The 17884-nt window shown below is 53.7% G+C and overlaps 1 protein-coding gene and 1 long non-coding RNA gene across 5 annotated transcripts; one reads left to right on the forward strand and one right to left on the reverse strand.

The window, feature by feature from the left end:
• Nucleotides 1-398: 398 nt before the first annotated feature.
• On the reverse strand, nucleotides 399-6249 carry CDC42EP2 (CDC42 effector protein 2). 4 transcript variants are annotated; one of them, XM_086384916.1, is made up of 4 exons: nucleotides 6179-6249; nucleotides 5832-6055; nucleotides 1657-1828; nucleotides 399-1359 (listed from the first exon to the last, which is right to left on the reverse strand). In XM_086384916.1, exon 4 carries the CDS (start codon nucleotides 1294-1296, stop codon nucleotides 904-906), a length of 393 nt encoding a protein of 130 aa, XP_086241042.1. In that variant the 5' UTR covers nucleotides 1297-1359; nucleotides 1657-1828; nucleotides 5832-6055; nucleotides 6179-6249; the 3' UTR covers nucleotides 399-903. The 4 variants fall into 4 exon arrangements, with proteins under 4 accessions (XP_086241042.1, XP_086241041.1, XP_086241039.1 ...); XM_086384915.1 differs by lacking the exon at nucleotides 5832-6055; XM_086384913.1 differs by lacking the exon at nucleotides 5832-6055 and having other exon boundaries at nucleotides 399-1828.
• A 5073-nt stretch (nucleotides 6250-11322) lies between these two features.
• LOC147341898 (uncharacterized) lies at nucleotides 11323-14534 on the forward strand. The gene is made up of 2 exons (XR_015157959.1): nucleotides 11323-12102; nucleotides 12864-14534. It is a non-coding gene; the product is annotated as an uncharacterized LOC147341898 (long non-coding RNA).
• The last annotated feature ends 3350 nt before the right edge of the window (nucleotides 14535-17884 follow it).

Below are 17884 nucleotides of genomic sequence, written 5' to 3' on the forward strand. Positions count from 1 at the left end.
ACGCCAGAGAAGCTGTTGGTCCCTTGCACTAGGCCTGTGGTTATTCCTTGGCTCTTGGGCCTCTCTTGCTAGACCTCAGTCTCCCAGGCCCAGTGCCTGGCCTACTCCAGCTACCTCTCATCAGACACCCCAGTCAATGTCAGAATATCCCCAGTTGGCACTTGGTTAGTGCCATTCTCACTATGGGCTTCATTCTCACTATGGGCTCATTCTCACTATGGGCTTCATTCTCACTATGGGCTCAGAATACCGTACAGTTTCTTCCAGAAGGCAGGCCTTTCCTGCACCCCATCCCACCATATAAAGCCCTCTGGGGCTGGAGTGAGTTAGCCCGAAGCTCCCAGAGCCTGGCCTGTCTTGAGGAGGGGCCCGGAACAGAGTACCGGGAACACAAGTACTAGCAGCAGCAAGTTTTATTGCAACTTGAATCCCCTGATCATGTGGGAGGGGTGGGGTGGAGGGACACCGGTCACTGATGCCAGGTTCCCAATCCACAGCATGGAGCCAGAGGTCCAGTTGGCTGTGCCCCGCCTCTTCCCTGGCCCCCCTCCCATCAGGGTGTCATCGAGGCTGAGTTAGAGGCAGGTGAAATGTGGAGTCCATTTCAGCAGAGCCTTCGTCTGAGGGATCTGAGGAACATTTGGCAGTGGGGGTCCAGGTGGCCCGAGACACACAGGGGCGCTTTGGGCTGACGTCGGCATGTGTCCTTGTGGGGCTTAGGCGGAAGCAAAGAGGCCACTCTGTCCATGTGGAGAGGGTGGGAGGGAGGGAGACAAAGGCTCAAAGTGAGAAATCGCTGGCCAACAACCACACAGGTGGGACCCAGGGACCCCGAGTCCTAGACCAGGGTTGGTGTCCACCCCCTGCCTCGGTGGCATTCACCCCACTAGCCGCCCTCGGGTCCTATGTGGGGATCTGCAGGTGGCCCAGGTCTTGGTCCATGATCTGGAGGACGTCGTCCAGGATGGAAGGCCCCAGGTCCACGTGCAGGGACAGCAGGGAGCTGGCGTGGGACAGGAAGGGCTCCTCCGCCCCGGACTCGGTGGTCAGCTCACTGTGGGCGGCGCCAGCCTCTGGGATCCTCCACACATCCACAGTCCCCGCCTCCTGCGGGGAGGCCTGCGGGGTCTCCAGGTGCAGGCGAGGGGGTTTGGGGGGGGCCTGGGCGGCGGGTAGGGTGAGAGCCTGGGGCCCGCCGATGACCGGCAGGGAGATGGCATTCTTGAGCAGAGGGGACGGCCCGTCCGGGAGCTCCCGCCCGCACAGCGTGGCCGTGCGTGTGAACTGGAAGGGCATCTCGAAGCCGCTGTCCTCCTGGGTCTCGTCCACCGCCGTCCCCGGCAGGAGGTGGAACTTGCCCTGCAGGAAGGAGATGTCACCGAACGTGTCGTTGCCACCTCCACTGCCGATGTGGATGGTGTGGCGGAAGTCCCCCAGCGGCGGGCTGATCATGTCCGAGGACAGCAGGTCCCGCAGCTTCTCCTTCTTGCCCTTGCGGCTGCCGCGCTTCAGATAGATGGGCACCTTGGTGGACATCGCGACCTCACCCCCGGGGACCGGGACCAGCCACTCGCAGGACCGCGCCCTCCGCTGTCTCCTCTCACCCCCGTCCACCACAAACACCCAGAGCGAGGTGTCCAGACACCAAACACTTGCCAAAGGGCTAAGAAACGATCAGCGAAGTCAGAGGGCCGAGACAGCCAAAATCACTTTCTCCCAAGAAGGCTGAAAACGCTTCTGAAAACCGGAAGCAGGCAGGCGCAAAGCTGGTAGGCAGCAACTCTCCGGGCTTGTCCTTGAGAGATTCTTTCCGGTCCGGGCTGAGGAGCTGAAACACGAAGGATATGAGTAAGAGATGGAAGGACAAAAGCGAGGCACCTGTCTGGTTTCCAGGTGCCTTCAGGAGCCCCAGGAGCCCATGCGGGGCTAACTCTTGTGGGGAGCCCTCCTGGAAAGATCCTGTGTTCCTCCACAGATTTACTGCGGCCTCAAGGCCTGGATCCCAAGCGCCAAGCCCCTCCCTCTGTGAGTGGGGACCCTGAGTGACAGGCCTGAAGTCACATACACAGCCCTGGTTCTGGTCTCCTGCTCTGAGTCCACAGCTCTGTTCATCTTCATCATCTGCACTCAACTGTGCCCGAGACGTGACCAGTGCCGTCATCAGGGGTGGGGGCGTGGGGGGCAGACGGGGGCACTTGTCTCAGATTTGTCTCAGCTCCTGACTTGACCGAGGATGGAGGTCTTGTGACCTCTGTCTCACCCACCTGGGCTGGGCCCAGGACTGGATGCACAGCAGGTGTTCAGCCCACCCAACCGAAAGTATACCGGTTTGGCCCAATCACATCCCACCTGGAAGGGAGATGCCTGCTCAGAGCTTCCCTTTTCTCTTCCTCCCGGTTAGGAGTTCCTTATGGGCAGAAACTGAGTCTACTGTAGTTTCTGCCCCTCCTTTCTGTCCCAGCAGCTAAGGAGAAGAGGGAGTGGAGGATATAAATACTTGGGGAGTGGGGGCTCTGCTCCATGCCTGGGATTTTGTTGCGTTCTTTGCAAACCCATCTCATTCATCATCGCAACCGCTCTCCTTTCATTCCCATTTAAAATTAGAGCTCTCGGAATTTCATAGTGGTCCAGTGGTTAGGACTTGCAGTCACTACTGTGGGTCCAGGTTCAGTCCCTGGTTGGGGAACTAAGATCCTGCAAGCCACATGACATGGCCAAATAAATAAATAAAGTTAGAGCTATCAGACATTCTGGAGAGATTCCCATAGGCATTGCAAAATGAGAGAAGCAAAAATGCAAAAATGTAGTCTAGAAGATCCCATTTGCTGAAAGCAGTTCCGCTCCCCACTCCCCATACATGCATGTATGTGTACCTACACATACAGGTCTGCATAGGATTATATCTTATATCGGAGCAGGAAATAATATAGAAGGCTGGCACTAGGTTGGCATAGGGGCTACCTAGAGGCAGGGGGGCAGGGATGGAGTGTGGGGGTCTGTGACACGGGAGGAAAAGTTGCCCTCAATAAAAAATTATCTTTAATATCTGGTCTCATTACTAAAAAATGATATACATAAGCTAAGTATGAAAGGATGGTTGCCAAATGTTGATGGTAGTTCTCTAAAGATGGTAGAATTTCAGGTGACTTCCCCTTTCTTGTTCATACTTCTATAAGCTCAAATTCTTAATAAGAAGCATGTATTATTTATGAGCAATATTATTCATGTAGTCAGAATAAACACAGATATTTTTAAGGTGGAAAAAATAAATACACTCTGGAGGGATGTCATACAGGTTTAACAGAAAAAGGAAGTGGAACGAGCACTCCGTCTAGTTCCCACAGCAGGGGACTGGCCTGGTGTGTAGAATCAGCGTGAAAGGCAAAGAAACTTGTCCAAGGTCGCCCAGTGGGTGACCACGTGAGCCCACCCTCCTGGGGCCAACAGGGGCTGAGCAGGTGGGAAATCGCTGGGGAAGGGTCAAGCAGCCTCTGCCAGTTCCTCTGCCCCATTCTTCTTCTTCATCTTTTTTTTTTTTTTTTTTAATATTTATTTATTTATCTGACTGTGCCGGGTCTTAGTTGTTGCACTAGGGTCTTTAGTTGCAGTAAGCAAACTCTTACTTGAGCACATGGGATCTTTTAGTTCCCTGACCAGGGATCAAACCCAGGATCCCTGTATTGGGAGCACAGAGTCTTAGCCACTGGACCACCAGGGAAGTCCCCTCTGCATTCAGCCTCAGGAGCAGGGTGAAAGAAGAAGGAGGGGGCTGGCAGGAGGGAGCAGGATGGAGGAAGGAGGATGCAGGAGAGGCAGAATCCCAACTACAGTCCTCCCCCCAGCCAGGCCCTTACTCAGGAAACCCCACCCCAGGACGGGACAGCTCGGGTCAGTGGTGCTGAGCCAGAGACCGGACATCTTGCCCCTCCCAGAGCACCTGCAGCTTAACAGGAAACAAAGGAATGACTCTCCAGTGGCAGAATTCCAGCTAAGCTTGGAAGGAGCTGGAGCAGGGGGAGGGAGGCAGGACGTGCTCTGAGGTCCTGGACTCCCATCACTCATTTATCTAAAAGACATTTATCTGTGCCCACCATGCCAGGTCTGGAGGCATGCTGACATATATCCTATCTGTCCCCTTGGCAGGCGAGAAATCCTGGGATAGTTTTCCTTCCTTTTCACTCATGGAGAAGGAGGCCAACTGGTGGGATCTGCCCAGAACTTGGGCCAGACCTCCCCCCTCCCCCCGCCCTCCATCATACAGGGGCGCCAAGACAGCCTGAGTGTTTCCACAACAGATCCGGCGTCCCTGACAGCTCTCGTGCTCTGAGCCAGATGTATCCACCCAATTCCAGATGTGAGGAGAACTGAGGCTGGGGGGAAGGGTTGGGCCAGTGTCAACCACCAGGGGAGAGCTGGGAACTGCAACCATCAAGCCCCAAATATTCAGATTTGGCAACACCAAGACCCCAGGCTCCAGCTAGCCTTGCATGGTTTCCATTTTAACCTCCGAGGCACAACACAGTGTCATCACTGGCCTTTACAGAGGCAGACGCTGAATCTCAGAGACATCAAGCAACTTTGCCCAGGTCACCCAGCTAGTAAGAGGAAGAGTGGGCACTGCTACCCAGCTGGGTTCCAGTGTCTCTGATACAATGGGCCATACCATAATATGTGCACTGCCTGGGGAGCAAGAGGGAAACGGATCCATCTGGGCTGGGGTTGCCAGGTCCCCAAGCCTCCTCCATTTAAGTCCTACCTCTTGGCTGCTTCCATGTCTCAACGTGCAAGTGTCCAGATGTATGAGAATGAGCTGTCCATCAGGACAAGGCTCTAGGGGCTGGGCTGGGCTGCACCCTGCAGCTTTGGGAGGAGCAGACAGGAGCCATTCCAGCTCTGTGGGCCTGCTCTGGAAGGAGCCCGGGGCCTCCTTTAGAGAAAATGACTTCTTGGAGGCAGAGCCCCCTCCTCACAAGGAATACTAGGCCACTTCCCACCAGGGGTGATCCAAAGGCAGGCCCCTAACCTTGAACTCACTGCTACCTGGAAAACATCTTTTCTCTCTGGGCCTCACCTTCCTCATCCATGAAATGGGATGACAACAAGGCCATTACCAGGGAGTTCCTGGAAGTCAGAGTGTGGATGTAGGAGGGGGTTAGCGGGTCACTGTCAGCCTTGACATTTATTCAACCAAATACCTATAGGGACTTCCTCAAGCATTCTGGTTCTCCGGGGACAGTGCTCCAGACAAGACCGAAAAATAACAGCCCCTGGGCCGAGGGGTCCGCCGGTACAGGCGCCCTCGCTGGCCGCGGGGTCTCCCAACTTCCCTGTGCAGAGCGGCGCTCGGTTCCGTGGCCACCAGGTGGCGCGCGCTTTCCCTCTACCGCCCTTGTCCCGGAGGGGTCCTGCACGCACCGGGGTCTCCAGCGAATCTACAGATCTAGGCGGGCGCTTCCCAAGCAGAGGCACGCAAGTTGGCTTACCAGGTGCGGACTGTCTGCAGGATCTTCTTCCCTTGGAGGATTCTGGGCTCACAACCAGACAATCGGGGGAAGAGGGAGCGATCGGGGACCCTGCCCGGGTATCCAAGCTCAGGGAGGAGCCTCCCCTGTGCTTTCCGGCCTAGGCGATGTCCGAGTGTCCGCTCGGCGCAGGGCCAGAGTTCGGGCGTGCGGCCCCCGCCCCGTGGCTCCGGCGGGTCCTGCTACTCAGCCCCAGCTCGGGTTCCGGGGCCGACCCCCTCCCCGCCCTCTACCCGAGCGCAGCCCAACCCAGTCCAGATCCGTTTCAGGACACTCGCGGCCACGGCTAAAGATAGGAGGACACCTCACCATCGACTAAAAATACGACCCCGGGTTCTGGCGAGGGCGCTGAAAGGCAGGAGGGCACTCCTGGGTCCCGGGGGTGGGGCGGGGGGCCCAGCGCAGCATGGAGGACTGGACCGGGAATTCGGGTTCGGGATGCGCGGCGCCCCGCAGGCTGAGGGGAACGCGGGCGTGGCCGCCGGGACTGAAGCGCGGGTGAGAAATGCCGTGCATCTCATGGCAGAAAGGACCTACGTAGAGATGAGTTGGGGACCGAGGAGCGATCGGGGATGAGGCGCCTTAAGGATGCACCTCTCGAGGGACCCCCCGCCCAGGAGCCGAGGTCTGGCTGCAGAGTTCGTGCCTGAACTCACCTTGACGTGCGTTTAGGCGGCTGACCGGCGAGAGGCGAAAGCGCAGGAGCTGGACCGCGCGGCTGTGGGATAGACCTGAGCTGCGAACTTACAGGGAAGACTGTGGCCCCTATGGCCCCGCCCCCTGCCCGTAGAGCCAATGCCGGAGCCGCTCCATCTAGGCCACACCCACAGCCTCGCCCCACTCGCGGGCCCGCTTGGGCTCCCTCTTCCGAGGCGCAGCTGAGGGGTCCAGCAGCCGCAGGACCGGGGGTTCTGTCCGAACTCGGGCCGCTGCGGGCTGGGCCGAGTCGAGTGATGGGGCTGGACTCCGCGGACTCCGGCTATGTCCGTCAGAGCCAAAACTCTCGGTTCTATGAAGGCCGAGCGGGGAGGTAGCCGAAAGACCGAATTCTTTAGAATTCAGAAGAGGAGCGTCCCTGGAGGGTTCCCTCCCTGGAGGGCACGGGCATAAAAGTATTGAGTGACTGCTGAGGAAATGAATGAGGCCTCGGAGGCGCTTACGTCAATATATTACAGACTTCCGAGAGCTTTCAGGACTTTGCCGTCCCCTAGAAAAGAGGGCTTTGAGGGTGTGCGCGGGATGAATGGCCAGGCCACGCCCGTATTTACCGTATTTATCTTCAGGCTAGGTGGCTTCCGGGGCGGGGGTGGGACTGGTACTCAGTCTCTTTACAACGTTGGATGGGGCCTGAGCGGCGGCAGGGTGAGGTCCTGGGGCTTGCGGATGACGGTGACCAGGAGGCTTATTGATTGGTCGGTTGGTGGGTTCATTCATTCAGTAGAAGAAACATTTACTGAAAGGCAGATCCTGCAAAGAGTGGATGGTAACGAGGTAAGGGGACCTGACAGCTGTGACAGTACAATGTGACCAAGATGATAAAATCTTCCATACTGTAAAGGTGGGAGGGGAGGAGAGGGGGTCAGGAAGGCATCTTGAAGGAGGGGAGGATGCTGAGGGTGGAGGCGAAGGTCACCTAAGCCAGGAGGGAGGGAAGGATGGGGAGAAGCAGAATCCAGTAGGCAGAGTAATGGCTCCCCCTAAAGAAGGGAAACCTGTGAATGTGTTTTGTTACATGGCAAAGAACAATTAAGTTTGCCAGCATCACTACGAACAAAGCTAGTGGAGGTGATGGAATTCCAGTTGAGCTATTTCAAATCCTGAAAGATGATGCTGTGAAAGTGCTGCACTCAATATGCCAGCAAATCTGGAAAACTCAACAGTGGCCACAGGACTGGAAAAGGTCAGTTTTCATTCCAATCCCAAAGAAAGGCAATGCCAAAGAATGTTCAGACTACCGCACAATTGCACTCATCTCACACACTAGTAAAGTAATGCTCAAAATTCTCCAAGCCAGGCTTCAGCATCATGTGAACCGTGAACTTCCAGATGTTCAAGCTGGTTTTAGAAAAGGAAGAGGAACCAGAGATCAAATTGCCAACATCTGCTGGATCATGGAAAAGGCAAGAGAGTTCCAGAAAAACATCTATTTCTGCTTTATTGACTATGCCAAAGCCTTTGACTGTGTGGATCACAATAAACTGTGGAAAATTCTTCAAGAGATGGGAATACCAGACCACCTGACCTGCCTCTTGAGAAACCTTGTTTCTCTAACTGTTGTCAGGAAGCAACAGTTAGAACTGGACATGGAACAACAGACTGGTTCCAAATAGGAAAAGGAGTACATCAAGGCTGTATATTGTCACCCTGCTTATTTAACTTATATGCAGAGTACATCATGAGAAACGCTGGACTGGAAGAAACACAAGCTGGAATCAAGATTGCCGGGAGAAATATCAATAACCTCAGATATGCAGATGACATCACCCTTATGGCAGAAAATGAAGAGGAACTAAAAAGCCTCTTGATGAAAGTGAAAGTGGAGAGTGAAAAATTTGGCTTAAATCTCAACATTCAGAAAACAAAGATCATGGCATCCGGTCCCATCACTTCATGGGAAATAGATGGGGAAACAGTGTCAGACTTTATTTTGGGGGGCTCCAAAATCACTGCAGATGGTGACTGCAGCCATGAAATTAAAAGACGCTTACTCCTTGGAAGGAAAGTTATGACCAACCTAGATAGCATATTCAAAAGCAGAGACATTACTTTGCCAACAAAGGTCCGTCTAGTCAAGGCTATGTTTTTTGCTGTGGTCATGTATGCATGTGAGAGTTGGACTGTGAAGAAGGCTGAGCGCCGAAGAATTGATGCTTTTGAACTGTGGTGTTGGAGAAGATTCTTGAGAGTTCCTTGAACTGAAAGGAGATCCAACCAGCCCATTCTGAAGGAGATCAGCCCTGGGATTTCTTTGGAAGGAATGATGCTAAAGCTGAAACTCCAGTACTTTGGCCACCTCGTGCGAAGAGTTGACTCATTGGAAAAGACCCTGATGCTGGGAGGGATTGGGGGCAGGAGGAGAAGGGGATGACAGAGGATGAGATGGCTGGATGGCATCACTGACTCGATGGACGTGAGTCTGGGTGAACTCCGGGAGTTGGTGATGGACAGGGAGGCCTGGCGTGCTGCGATTCATGGGGTTGCAAAGAATCGGACAGGACTGATCGACTGAACTGAACTGAACTGAACTGAATCAACTGACTTTAAAACAGAGAGATTGGGACTTCCCTGGTGGTCCAGTGGTTAAGAAGCCACCCTGCAATGCAAGGGACATGGGTTCTACCCCTGGGTGGAGAACTAAAGATCCCACGTGCAGCGGAGAAACTAAGCCGGTGCACCCCCAGCTAGAGAGCCCTTGTGCTGCAACAAAATATCCCATGTGAGGCAAGTAAGACCCAATACAGACAAATAAATGAATTTTTAAAAATTGTGTTGTGCTTTTAAAAAACAAAACAAAAAACCAGAGAGATTATCCTTATTATCTGGGTGGGTCCAGCACAATAATGATTGATGGTTCTTAAAGTGGAAGAGGGAGACTGGAGTGTCAGAAAAAGAGATGTGATGATGCAGAAACGCTGTATGGCTGCTTAGGAAGATGGAGGAAGGGGCCACAAACAGGCAGCCTCTAGAAGCTGGAAAAAAACAAGGAAGCGGGTTGTCCCCTCGAGCATCCAGAAGAAACACAGCCCACTGAGCTTGATTTTAGACCCATGTTGGAACCTCTCATCAACGGGACTGGAAGTTTATAAATTTGTGTTGTTTTAAGCCTCCAACTTATGGAAGTGAGAGCTGGACAATACAAAAAGGCTGAGCACCAAAGAACTGATGCTTTGGTATTGTGGTGCTGGAGAAGACTCTTGAGAGTCCCTTGGACTGCAAGGAGATCAAACCAGTCAATCCTAAAGGAAATTGGTACTGAATATTCATTGAAAGGACTGATGCTGAAGCTAAAGCTCCAATACTTTGGCTACCTGATGCGAAGAGCCAATTCAATGAAAAAGACCCTGATGCTGGGAAAGATTGAAGGCAGGAGAAGGGGATGACAGAGGGTGAGATGGTTGGATGGCATCAGCAGTTCAATGGATATGAGTTTGAGCAAGCTCTGGGAGTTGGTGAAGGATAAGGAGGCTGGCATGCTGCAATCCATGGAGTCCCAAAGAGTTGGACAGGACTGAGCGACTGAACAACAACAAAGCCCCCACGTTGGTGGCGATTTGCTACGGTAGCAATGGAAAACAAATGCAGGGAAGTTTCAACTGTTAATCTGGAGCCTTCCTGGCCGCTCCTTCAACTCCCCAAGGAGCGTCAGTTAGGTGGATTCTGCCAGGACTGGCCTAGTGGCTCAGAGGAAAGCTGAGACCTGGACAGTGGAGGAAGGGGGCCCTAGGCCAAGTTGTGGTGTGGGTGGGTAAGTATTGTACCCTCCCCCTTCCTACCACCCAGGCTTTGTCAGCCACCAACTCACCCAGGCCGGCCTGTGCCCCTTGCCCAGTGCCTTTTGCCCTTGAGCTCCTCAAATCCTCTGAGAGCCAGTGAGATGGACAGAGCCAGCATCACTATCCCCCTTTATAGAAGTGAAAACTGAAACTCGGGGCACTGACAGTGATCTACTTAGCCTGAAAGGGCAAGACCTGCTGGCTCTGGGTCCTCCTCCCCGCTTAAGCTTCCCACCCAGCCACTGTCACTCCTGCCCTCCCCTCATTCCTACAAAGCAATCAGGTTGGGGGGACAGCTCGATGCCCAGCCCTGAGCACTGTCTCTGAGCCACAGACCCAGGTTCTGAGCTGACTGTGCTGCTGACTTGCTCTGTGGCCACAAAGAAAGGGCAATCCCTTTCTGAGCCTCCTTGCCTGTAAAAGTGGAGTTCCATAAGTCCCAAACAAGATAAGGGACTTGCGCTTGTTTTGTTGATGGGAACACACAGTCCCTGCAGGCAGGAATTTCATGGAAACATTATAACTGGAGCTTTGGGGGATGGCAGGTGGCCTTGCCACCTGACTTGGAATGAGTCTAATGATGAATAGCTGACTCTGTTAATGACTCCCCTGAGCCTGTGGGAATAAGGCTGAGACGCAGCCCCCACTCTCTGCCCATCAGTGAGCATCCTCCGTTGGGGGAAGAGACTTGGGAAAGGTCAGAAGCTCCATTCAGGGCTGGTGACAAAACAAAATTACAGGGACGAAAGCTTGGAGAGGCAAAGACCCTTATCCAAGGCCACACAAAGCCAGGAAGCAACTCCAGAGCTCTCTGGAGAAGTTCTGGTGTATCAGTTTAGTTCAGTTCAGTTGCTCAGTCTTGTCCGACTCTTTGCGACCCCATGAATCGCAACACTCCAGGCCTCCCTGTCCATCACCAACTCCCAGAGTTCACCCAGACTCACGTCCATCGAGTCAGTGATGCCATCCTGCCATCTCATCCTCTGGTGTATGGGGGAGGGCAACTGGAAAGCCCTGGGGATGACAGAGCACTTGGGCGATGATTTGTCCCCCAAGCCTGACCCAATCCTGGGCCCTTCCCTCAGCAGTCAGTCATCTGCCCAGCCTGGCTGAGTGGTCAGGGCTCCCAAGCAGGGCCCAAAGCCACAGGAAGAGCCACCTGCGCTCTGGGGCTGTTCTAAGCCCACCTGGATGTGACACTGTTCCACCCAGCGCTGGCTCCCTGGACGGTTCCTACTCCCCTTGTTATCAACCGGAGTTCCAGCCCCTGCAAAGCCCACATCCAAGGCCTGCTCTGTGCCTGGCACTGGGTTCTGCACTTTGCAAGCGCTCAGGTAGGCGGTCCATTCTCCCCATTCACAGAGGCAGCTGTGTGGCTTGGCTGGGGCCTGCGGAGTCCCTGGGGAGCCTGCTGCTGGCTGCTCTCAGCTCTGCTGAATGGACGGGATCCTTGCAGACACACCCCGTGTTGCCATGGTAGCCCTGCAGTTAATGAGCATTTATAATACAGGATTTCATTGACTAGAATTGTGTATGTGGTTTTTTTTTTTTTTTTATGCAATGTCTCAGGCTGTGTGTAAAGGCCTGAGTACGGGTGATGAGGCTGGGATCCTGGGCCAACGGAGCATCAAGGTGTCCTGTGTTTCTGACCCAGTGGACGCTCAGGCCAAGTGCCTCCTGTTCAGGGCCTGGACTGGTCTTGCCGGAAGGTGTCTCGGACAGCCTAGGGTCTAAGGGGTAGGACCCTGAGGGACGTTCAGGAGAGGCGAGAGGCGAGGAAGCCTGGAGGGAGAAATGCCCCAGTGGGTCATTCAAGTCCCTTCCCCTCAGCCTGGAGCCTCGCCTTGATCCTGAGCTAGGCCCGGGCGCCATAACCCTGCCCCTCAACCCCACAGCTGCTTCCCCCACCCAAGGACCTGTAATCGCCACACAGGGACTGACTCAGCTCTTCCTTCCCCTCCCGGCCTCTTCTTCCTGGAAAGCACCAGCGTCAGCAGCCCCAGCCCCTGAGGGCCCTGGGGGATAGAGCTGGAGGCCCCCTTCTACAAGGTCATCTGGGGAGAATGATGGAGGAACCGAGCCGGAGGGTAAGACTCCCAGGCTGGAGCCAGCTCTCCTCGGCCCCTCCCACAGGGCACCTAGGGAGGCAGGTGGGACGAGGGGGCCCAGGAGTCTGGGGACAGGTCTGGGGACAGGGCATCACAGGGGAAGGGACATCAAGGGAGCAGAGAGAGGAGACAAGGTCCCCGAAAGGGCCTAAGCTCCCCCCACCCCCATCCCCTGCCACGGGAGGCAGGGAGTGGGACAGGCTGCATCCGCCCCGAGGAAGCCTCCTCCGTGGCGGCCTGAGGTCAGCCTGCAGGGCCCTGTGGCCTGAGCCAACCCCCAGCCTGGGATGGATTTTTCCTTGATTGTTTCTTGTTTCCTTCCTCCCCTGGGCTCCTGCCAACTCCAGCCCTGTCCTCCTCGCTTCTCACCCGCCTTTAGGGAACTCTGACCCGACGGAGGCTGGGACTCCAGATGAGAGCTCCCCCAGAACTCCCCCAGCTCCTGCCTCTGCCTTGGTCCCCTCCGTGGGAAATGGGTGGCAGGGCCTGACTGGAGGACTTCTCTGTGGGTCTGGATTTTTGGTCCCAGGCCCAGGGCCAAGGGGCTTTCCAGAGTCGTGACAGCCCTGTCCTAGAAGGGACCAGTCCAGGCACTTCCTTGGGAACCTCCGAGCCACATGGCCGTCTTTTGGTCAGGGCAACACAGAGTTAGCAGAGGTTGTGTTCAACACTTCCCACCCTTTTGAGACACTTTGTCATTATTCATTTTGAAAACTCATTGGCATCTACCTTGTGCCTAGGGCTGTGCCAACTGGAGAAGACACAGATGGCCAAGGCTGAGTTCCAGACCTCAGAAAACAGAAACTCTGGGTAAAACAAACAACCAATTCTGTACCATAATGGAGATCCTTGAAAGCAGAGGCCAGCTCTGATTTATCTCTTTCCTTCCCGGGCGGCATGGATGAGGCCCAGTCAGTGACAATGGATTGCATGCATACTATTAATAAGTCGCTTCAGTCGTGTCTGATTCTTTGCGACCCTGTGGACTCTAGCCCTCCAGTCTCCTCTGTTCATGGGGTTTTCCAGGCAAGAATACTGGGGTGGGTTGCCACGCCCTCCTCCAGGGGATCTTCCCGTCCCGGGGATTGAACTCACATCTCTTAAGTCTCCTGCATTGGCAGGCAGTCTGTTTACCACTAATGCCACCTAGGAAATGGGTTGAGAGAAGAACCAAAAAGAACAGCAGTAAGACCGGTTTGTTCTGCTAGTGGAGGGGAAGCAGGTGGAAGAGTCAGGAAGGCTTCAAGAAGAGGTGATATTTGAGCAGGATATTAATGGATAAGTAGGAATTTGCCAGTTGGAGAATGGAAAAGATATTTCAAGGGGAGCAGGCAGGGACAAAAGCAAAGGCCAGAAGGAGTACGAGTAGATGCATGGTGTGATCAGGAAACAAGAGATGTCTAGCAGACCATGGCATAGAAGAGGGGGAAAGACCAAGAGGGTAGAGGGCACCATTTGCCTTGCCCACCTCCCATCCTTCTTATTCTGGCGACCACCCATCAATTTTCCAGAGTCTCTAGTATGATTGACCCCACTGCCAAGCTCTAAAAGTGGGTCTGAGACCCTGGTCTATCCAATCTGAGTGATGGGGATGGTTTAGGGATAGGCAAAAATCAGCAAGGGCTTCCCTGGTGGCTCAGTTGGTAAAGAATCTTCAGGCAATTCGGGAGACCTGGGTTTGATCCCTGGGTTGGGAAAATCCCTTGGAGGAGGGCATGGCGATCCACTCCAGTATTCTGGCCTGGAGAATTCCATGAACTGTATAGTCCATGGGGTCTAAAGAGTCGGACATGACTGAGCGACTTTCACCACCATATATCAGCAATGAGCTTCAGCCTGTGATTGATACGGCGACAGATGGCAAGACGTCAACTCAGGACTCCCGGCGGCCAGCTCTGTCCCTCTGAGGGAAGAGCCTGTCAGAGAATAAAGCCAGCACAGAGAAAAACAGAGCCAAGAGAATGACTTTCAATGACATGGCTTGTGCTCCTGCATCCAGTCTTGCCTGAGGCAGACATCCATTATATGAACCAACAACTTAACGACTTTTGTTTAGTGCAGTTGGAATTGGGTTTCTGTCACTTGCCACCAAGAATCTTGCCTATTAAAGAATAGTTAAAAGCAGGACTTCCCTGGTTGTGCAGTGGATAAGAATCTGCCTGCCAAGGCAGTGGGCACGGGTTCGATCCCTGGTCTGGGAAGATTCTACATGCTGCAGAGCAACCAAGCAACTCAGCAACAACTGAACCCTGGAGCCCTGGAGCCCGTGCTCTGCAACTAGAGAAGCCACCGCAGTGAGAAGCCCTCGCACTGCAACGAAGAGTAGCCCACGCTTGCTGCAGCTAGAGAAAGCCCGCTCGTAGCAACGAATACCTAGCACAGCCAAAAAGAGAATAATTAAAAACAGACAATAGCTCGTGGTAGCTGCTGAATGGGTGGGAATCAAGGATCTGTGTAAGTGCGATATGACCAGAATTGCATTTTTTCACTGAAATTACTTTTTTTTTTTTGACATGGTAGCGCTTTCATTCGGTTCACAATTTAGAAATCACAAGGGGCAGAACGTCTCCCTCTCACTCTTGTTTTCCAGGCACCAGTTCTCCTCCCCACGGACAACCAGTACTGTTTCTTGTAAACACTTCTAGAGATACTCTTTGCACAAGCAAGGCCTCTCTCATCTTCTTTTATACAAGTGAAAGTTGCTCAGTTGTGTCTGACTCTTTGAGACCCCATGGACTATACAGTCAATGGAATTCTCCAGGCCAGAATACTGGAGTGGGTAGCCTTTCCCTTCTCCAGGGGATCTTCCCAACCCAGGAATCAAATCAGGGTCTCCTGCATTGCAGGTGAATTCTTTACCAGCTGAGCCACAGGGGAAGCCCTTTTTTACACAAATGGCAATATTTAGACAAGGAGAGCCCCAAAGTACAGCAGGCCATGGTGGGAGTGGGGAGAGGAGAGGCCGCATTGCCGGGGGTGGTGGGGGAGAATCTGCAGGGGCTGTGGGAAGCTGCATTTTTTAAAACCCCTACTATTCACATTGTCCTGCACCTCCCTTTTTTCAGTTAACACTATACTCATGACCACATCATATCCGTTCATAGAACATGTCATCAGTGTAATTTTTTCACAGCTGCATAGTGTTCCACATGGGGTGCCCCATAATTTACCTAAACTATGGCCTCTCCAGTCTCAAGCTACTCCTCTGCTTCCTCTGCTCCAGACACAGGCTTTCAGCTCATAATGGTCTCAGCTGACAGGCGTTTAGCTTGTCCCCAGGACTTTCTGTGACAAGCAGTGCTGCAGTGGGTCATCTTGTATAGATGCTGTTTTACACACATGTGAGCACAGCTGCAGAATAAGTTCATAAGAACTCAAGAGTCATGTGCTTCCCAGTGGTGCTAGCGGTAAAGAAAGAGTCCCCCTGCTAATGCAGGAGACGTAAGAGCCGTGGGTTTGATCCCTGGGTCTGGAAGATCCCCCGGAGGAGGAAACGGCAACCCATTCCAGTGTTCTTGACAGAGGAGCCTGGGGGGCTACAGTCTATGGGGTCACAAAGAGTTGGGCATGACTGCAGCAACTTGGCGTGTGGCACACGGGTGTCACAGGACGCTCGCAGCTGTCATTTGATCAGCTCTGTCCACTTGTCCTTCTCAGGGGATGTACCAGGTCCAGAGTCCCCACATGGACCACATGGCCTGTTTCTCCTCAAGCTTCACTGGTACCAGGTTCTCAGCCTTTTTGATTATTTTTAAAAATTCTATTTATTTATTTATTTGGCTTTGCCAGGTCTTAGTTGAAGCATTCAGGATCTTTAGTTGTGGCCTGTGAAATCTAATCCCTGACCAGGAATCGAATCTGGGCCCCCTGCTTTGGGAGCGCAGAGTCTTAGCCGCGGAACCACCAGGGAAGTCCCAATCTATTTTATTGTTGTCACCGTGATTGGCAAACACTAACTAAAGACAGGGGAAGCTTGAAAAGTGAAAGCAAAGGTGTTTGTCGCTCAGTCGTGTCCGACTCTTTGCGACCCCACGGAGTGCAGCACGCCAGGCTCCTCTGTTTATGGAATTCTCCAGGCAGAATACTGGAATGGGTTGCCATTTCCTTTTCCAGGGGAGTCTTCCCAACCCAGGAATTGAATCTGGATCTCCTGCATAGCAGGAAGATTCTTTACCATTTGAGACACCAGGGAAGCCTTGGTATGGTTTTAACCTACATTTCTCTTATGATAAATGAGGTTGGCCATTTTTCATAGTCTTCAGGCCAACTTTCTTTCCTTTTCCATGAGCTGACTGAGAAGTATGCTTTGGAGGGTCGATTCAGAGACGAGGGTGGGGCAAGAGGCCTGATTGGAGGCAGGGGCCACTTTGGGGACAGTTGGTTCAGAAGAGAGACAGAACTTGGGTCTGAGCTGTGGTGTAAAAGCCGGCGCTGGAGACAATGAGGTCGAAAGATTGGAATTTGGTGACAGATGGGCTACGGGGGCCAGGGAGGAAGGAAAAGGACGGGTCAGGCCAGTCCAGGGTGATGACTTGGTTGATACGAGGGGGCAGGGTAGGAAGGGAGGATAGGTGAGTGAGTCATCAAAGGCGGTGGAGGATCCCAGCGGGTCCCTGCCCACTCTCCATCCCACGTAGTGACTGATGCAAAACACCGAGCTGATGGCCACACACCCCTGCTCACGTGCTTCGGTGGACACAGACCCTGGGCAGTGCCCCCGCTTGCCTCCAACTCCAAGCCACTGCTTGGTTCCTTCTGCTCTGGACCCGGCCTGCACCCACCCAGGCTCCAGGCGCAGGTATCTTGCATGACTTCTCCTTTCTCGGGCCATCTCCCTTTGTTCTGCAGCTCTCAGCCATGGGGTCAACCCCAGTTGATGTCAGGTTGCCTTGGAGAAACTCTGGACCATGGTTCTCTCTGTGCCATGGTCATCTGACTCATGTCCACCCCCTCACCCCGACACTGGACTTTAACCACGGTTGTCTCCCCAGAGTGGATGCCCATGAATGTGAGTGAATGAATGAACGAAGGGCAGGGCGCTGGAGGCAGCAGACAGGGGGCAAACAGGAGACGAGAGTTTAGGAAGCCAAAGGGCCTGGCGCCGGCCGCCTCTCTGTGAGGCACAGCCACTCGGCCCCTCCCTGGCGCCCCCTCTCATGCGGCTTGCTTGGGTTTCTGCTTAGCATTTGTGTTAGTGCTTGGTGGCTTGCAGTTTCTACCTTGGAGTGGAAACTCCAGGAGTTCCCTTTGGTTGAGGTCTGCATCTCGATGCTGAGACGAGATCCCAACAGGAGCTGGCAGCACGGCAGGCGTCTGAACAGGAGCGGGTGTGGGAACTGACGGGCTGAGGCCCAGGGTGGCACGCTGCTGCGTCCTTCTCTCTAAGAATCTGTTTCTGTGGATGGACTGAGGACGTGTTATGACCCTGCATTCCTTCGGTGGGTAGCTCTTGTGGGTCTACTGTGTGCCAGGCACTCTACAGGGACAGGACAAAGTCTTTGCCCTCAGGAGACAGGTTTACAGAGCTGAAGGGCGAGAGAGTTGTATGTAGATCTATATGGGGCTTCCCATGTGGTGCTAGTGGTAAAGAACCCACTTGCCAATGCAGGAGACTTATGAGACTTGGGTTCGATCCCTGGGTGGGGTAGGGTCACATAGTCAGGCACTACTGAAGCGACTTAGCATGCACACACATATATATATACATTATTTTCTTTCTTTTTAAAAAAGTTCATGCATATGGCAAAAGATTTTAAACAGG

Source organism: Bos grunniens, chromosome 29 (genome assembly GCF_055505025.1).
Source record: "Bos grunniens cultivar Pamir isolate PY7600 chromosome 29, Bosgru_T2T1.0, whole genome shotgun sequence".
Classification (NCBI taxonomy): domain Eukaryota; kingdom Metazoa; phylum Chordata; class Mammalia; order Artiodactyla; family Bovidae; genus Bos; species Bos grunniens.

Excerpts from the sequence above, each read along its gene's own strand:
- CDC42EP2 (XM_086384913.1), bottom strand. The coding sequence starts at position 1,536 with ATGTCCACCAAGGTGCCCATCTATCTGAAGCGCGGCAGCCGCAAGGGC.